The following is a 5,468-nucleotide window of genomic DNA, read 5'->3' as shown; positions in this document are numbered from 1 at the left end:
AAAAGCTAAGTTAAGGAGACCCTAGGGCGATTAGAGACCGAAAGGGTATAATCGTAGGTTTAAGGACCGAAAGGTGACGACCTCGCTCTTCTTATCAATAATTTAATCGACTCAGTTGACCCGATAGTGTAGCTGCCACGGTAGACCGATTCCTAGCATATTTCTCTCTTTTATCTGATTTACCCCTGTATTTCATCATTATTTTCCCTTGTTTTGATTTCTCTTGCCTTAATTCTCGTAGTGTAGTTACCAAACAATTAAAACCCCCGAATTTGTTACATAGATGGACTAGATATTACTAATAGAATATATACCTCCCTGTGGATTCGATACTCGACTGCCTCTACTACATTTTAGTTGAGACCGTTTGGTTTTATCTTTGACAGGGTTGCGACAGCCGTGTCACTAACATAAATTGAGATAGATAGACTTAGAACCCAAAGCACACCGTCCCGTGGATCGACCTCAACTTAACCACTATCTAGTTGTTTATTGAGAATATAAATGTTATTGATGGAGTGAACAACGACTCGCTCGACCATCACCTTCAAAGACCACTCGGTTCGCATTTTGCGCAACTTCTGTTTAACTCGCTTATACCCTGGCTTGATCGGAATTCTTTGTTCTGCAATTTCTCTATCAATACACGGCATGTCCTTATAAGACCACGCAAAAACATCTTTGAACTTAGATAACAAGTCAATGAACCCCTGTTTCTCTGCAGGATCTAAGGTAGTTCCTATCTTAAGCTCTCGTGGTTCTATGGTTGTACTCACATTAATGGTTTCGGTATCTTCAATTACCGATGTTCTTTGTTCATATTCTTCCAAACCCTTTACTAACTAAGGAGGCGGTTCTAGCTCCTCCTCTTCTTCTTCAACCTGTTTGTTTTCGAACACATTCTCAATGTCATCATTAAAACAATCATTTTCAAAAATCGAATTACAATGTAAAATAGACAAGTCGTAAGTAAACTGGTTCATATCTATCTATATTATTAAAGGAAGTTTTTTTCGAGCGATTACAGAGAGTCCAACTTTTACGAAATTATAAAAATTAATAAAATAATATTATTCTTAGCCGTACATTAAATCTATATAGCTCAAGAATTTTATATTGAGTCAACCTCACATACACTTTACCAATTACTTAAAGTCAACTTCTATCAAAACTACGTATTATTGTTGTTGTTGTTGTTGTTGTTGTTGTTGTTGTTGTTGTTGTTGTTGTTGTTGTTGTTGTTGTTGTTGTTGTTGTTGTTGTTGTTGTTGTTGTTGTTGTTGTTGTTGTTGTTGTTGTTGTTGTTGTTGTTGTTGTTGTTGTTGTTGTTGTTGTTGTTGTTGTTGTTGTTGTTGTTGTTGTTGTTGTTGGTCAGATAGAGTTTGCAGAAGGCAAGCTAATTGTATTCATATACGTGCACTTGACAAACTCCTAAACTAACACAAACACTACCTCAACTCTAGAAAGAGAAATTTCGTACCATTATGCCAATTGAGTACTCTAACAACAGGTAAATATGGTCAATACGGTTTTAAATAAAAAGCATAACCATTTTAAAACCTACCATTGTTAAATATTGACAACGAATTTTATAAAACATGGAACCGTTGTCAAACTCTGACAACGGATCCAAAAACCATAGTAAATATACAATATAACGGTCGACAGCCGTTGTCAATTATTAAACTGACAACGGCTTTATAGTAGGAAAACCGTTGTTAAAATTTAAGAACGGTTCCATATCCGTTTCCTAACCTGATATTGGAAATGGTTCTAGTGTAGCAAAACCGTTGTTAATTTTCATAGTTAACAACAGTTTTTCTTCGTTATCTTCATACATATGAGTGAAAGTTTGACAACGGATCGCAACCATTGTTAAATAATTCATTTGACAATGGTTGACTTTCGTTATCATGCTCGAATTGAGGGAAAAATATGACAACTATTTTGTTACTATAAAACCGTTGTAGATTCAGTACATTTGACAACGGTTCTGTTTCGTTTTCTTTTTTTTTTTTTTTTTGCAGCAAATAGCATTGGAGTGAAATATTTTCAATGGTTTGGTATTTAGAAAAGCCGTTGTGAGTGTACATTAACAACAACAACGGTTTGATCAGACTCGTTATCGTTTTGTTGTATATATTTTTTATAAAAAATCTGATTTTAGCAGTGTCAAAGAAATCCCGAATATGCTATTTTTCCAAAGAGCATTTCAAAGAACTACGCATCTGACCGCAAAAATTCAATCGAGCATCAAAATAATACACAGAATGATCAATTTAACCCAACATCAAAATAATACACAGAATGATCAATTCAACCCAGCATCAAAATAATATGACAAGGGCGATCAAAACTCAATAACTCTGGTTCTATATATATATATACACATACATACATAATGAGCGAACTAAGGATCAGGCTGCTGAAGAAGTGAAAGAAAATATTCGGCCCACCGATCTCTAATATAGTTGATGTCCTTTCCTCGTATAGTGCGGCACTTGTTGACCGACTTTTAGTGGAAACTGCAGGAAATCAAGATATATAGAATACATGGAAATATACAGAATTAAACCCAATTCAGCAAGTTACGTAATGCTGTAATATTTATTAAAACACTATAACCTTAGCATTAATGGTGTAATAATTACCGCGGACAATCTCGTACATAGACCGACAAGCGAAAAATGTGCATTGTTTATTGTCTGGCTTTAAAGGAGTCAGTTATATATAAAACACACACAAATAAGCTAAATTAGATCATCCTGTCGCATATACATAAATTATTAAATGATACGAGTAATTATTAAGAAGATACGTACTTTTACCACGACAATGTTTGGAGGGGTGTTGCTATCAAATTGCTCAAGTGGAGACATTCTTCTTTTTTCATCAAAAACACTAACTCATAAACGAAATTATAATTAACATATACTCTGTATATGGGTCAATAATATTGAGGTGACATTAATATGATACTAGAATTTAAAGGTCATATAATAACAAATGACATTATTAAAGGTTGTAATTAAACTTACGTAGTTATCATCGATACAAACTTGTTACATGGTTCGCCACCGCAAGAGTCAATCCAGTAGACTATTTTTGTTATCGTGTTGATTTCCACTAGCACCCAATGCTTCCAATGGAATTTCAAATATTGAGCTGTTAGTTCTTATACATAAAACCGTGTTAATAAATTAATGGAATCATGGTTCATTATAATAACGTACTATACATACACATTCTCATTGTAAGTGGCCAGCAAGAGTTTTTTGGTCGTTAACAAACGACGAGCGACATACTGGATCTGCTCTAGCTGTTTAGTAAAAGGCGCCTTCAAAGAGAACATGTAAGGACAGACGAATCCGTAGCTGGTAGGTCCATACATGTTGCTTTCATTATTGATGTGGTTATATAGGTACCTACATTACGTCACATGATATTAATATTAATTTCATTTATGGCTTAAATAAACTTCGTTATTCATAAAACCAAATGACTAGATTTATTAATAAATTTACTTCATCCAAACTAAAATGTGAGACGCATCTAACTCGTCAAGGTTGATAAAATCAAACAGATCATTCGCCTCAAGTACAGCCAGCTCATGTCTGCCCAAAATATAATCTTCAAATGGAATCTGGATTATGTCTGCGGTGACTGCTTTGCTTACCGCCAGGTCATACAGATTTTTCAGCCAAGACGACGTAATTTTGGCCTTATAATCCAAAGAATCATATTTCTTATCATAAGCAGCATGAGGATTATTGGGTGCAACATAAAATTCATCTGGCTTATAATTGAAGTCGGTTGATTTTGTCTAGGGCTACAAGTTGAGAAAAGAAAAAAAAAACAATTACACGAGAAGTCATATATAATTGAACTAAAAAAAATAAAATCGATTATTCCAAATTACTATTACCTCTTTGGGTGTTGACATAGAAGTCCTAGCACTATTCAGTCTTTTGTGTAAATACTGTAAATGCAACAACTAATGGCTTACTATAGGTTAATACTCGTATCCTAATAAATTTAAAGGCATTCATTATAACAAAATTGTCAGCTTTAGCATATCTACCAAATCAATGGCAACATGAATGTTTTCTTCAGGCTATTGCACAAGCGAGCGTACGACTTGTCCCAGAGTAGCAACCTTGTCATTAGGAAATGGAACTGGTAGTATAGCAAACTTGTTGTTATATAACTTCAGCACTTCCACTTTCTTACATTTGTCATGGAAGGCTATGCCATGAACCTTAAGCTGTTCAAACTGGTTGTAATGTAATACGTATCCTTGGGCAACTTTAACTTTAAGAAACTTCCCCTCATTTTTTAGATAGAGGGAAATATATAAAGTTGTTGCTTGCTGGTAACGCCATTCTCCTACATACATTATTTTTAATTAATTAGAATTAAATTATAAGATATAACGGGTAGTGTATAATTTAAATAAATATAAACTAAGAGCTACCTCACCTCGCCAAAAGTGTGAATTGTCTTTACCGGCGATGAAAAGAACGCGGTGTCATCAACTAACTCCGTCTCCTTTGTCTTCTTTGACCTGGCCTCCTCCTCCAATGTTAGCTTCTTTGGCGTGACCTCCAGGGCTTTCTCCTCAACTACTTGAACTACTTCCTCCTCAACCACCCCATTTTCCTCCTCAACTATAAGATTTTGATCCTTTGTCATGTCCTTCTTGGCTTCCTTCTCGACATATAACACCTCATCATCATCACTTCTCATGTCCTTGTTTACCTTCTCCTCTGCTTTCTTTATTACTTCACGAACCATAACCAACTCTTCTTCAGATGGCTGCTCCCCCTTTTCCACCATTCTCATTATCAACCTCGCCATTTTCTCTAGCTGCATGCGTACGTAGTACGTAGAAATTCCAATGATTTACGTAATCCAAATTAATAACAGTGTCAGTTATAAATTATGTTGAATAAAATACAGTATATATATATATATATATATATATATATATATATATATATATATATATATATATATATATATATATATATATATATATATATATATATATAATTACCTTCTCGAAATCATCACCATTCACCTTCTTTGTTTGAGTGTTCCCAAAATATTTGGTGATTCCAACATACGTCGATACCCCTCTCACACGACCTGGATGCGCTGGTTTGCTAATTGCCCTAGCAAAAATGTCATTGCGTCCTTTAGGCTTCCATTTTCCCACGAGAACCTCTTTCTCATAGAGCCTCTACATCATATATAATACACCAATAATAAATGCAACTAATATTGAGATTCTGACCAACTGCTACGAGTGACATATTTACTAATATAAAACAAACTTTTTGTCTCTCCAAAACAAACTTTTTCTTTTTTCGGTTTCCATGTTTTTTCTTCGATACTCTGTTTCCTGTGGTTTCTTATGATTTCCATAGCGAGAACACGGGGTCGTATTGCGAAGCTACGGTCTGCTC

At 34.6% G+C, this 5,468-nt stretch overlaps 1 protein-coding gene across 1 annotated transcript; it reads right to left on the bottom strand.

Annotated features, from left to right (window-relative positions):
• Nucleotides 1–3,930: 3,930 nt before the first annotated feature.
• LOC141626309 (uncharacterized) lies at nt 3,931–5,183 on the bottom strand. The gene is made up of 3 exons (XM_074440197.1): nt 5,057–5,183; nt 4,480–4,866; nt 3,931–4,386 (listed from the first exon to the last, which is right to left on the bottom strand). The coding sequence occupies exons 2-3, from the start codon at nt 4,855–4,857 to the stop codon at nt 4,336–4,338; spliced, it is 429 nt and encodes a 142-aa protein (XP_074296298.1). The 5' UTR covers nt 4,858–4,866; nt 5,057–5,183; the 3' UTR covers nt 3,931–4,335.
• Between the last annotated feature and the right edge of the window lie 285 nt (nt 5,184–5,468).

This window comes from Silene latifolia, chromosome Y (genome assembly GCF_048544455.1).
Source record: "Silene latifolia isolate original U9 population chromosome Y, ASM4854445v1, whole genome shotgun sequence".
Classification (NCBI taxonomy): domain Eukaryota; kingdom Viridiplantae; phylum Streptophyta; class Magnoliopsida; order Caryophyllales; family Caryophyllaceae; genus Silene; species Silene latifolia.
Note: the sequence above shows the minus strand (reverse complement) of the source record. Positions and strands in the feature narration are given on the sequence as shown.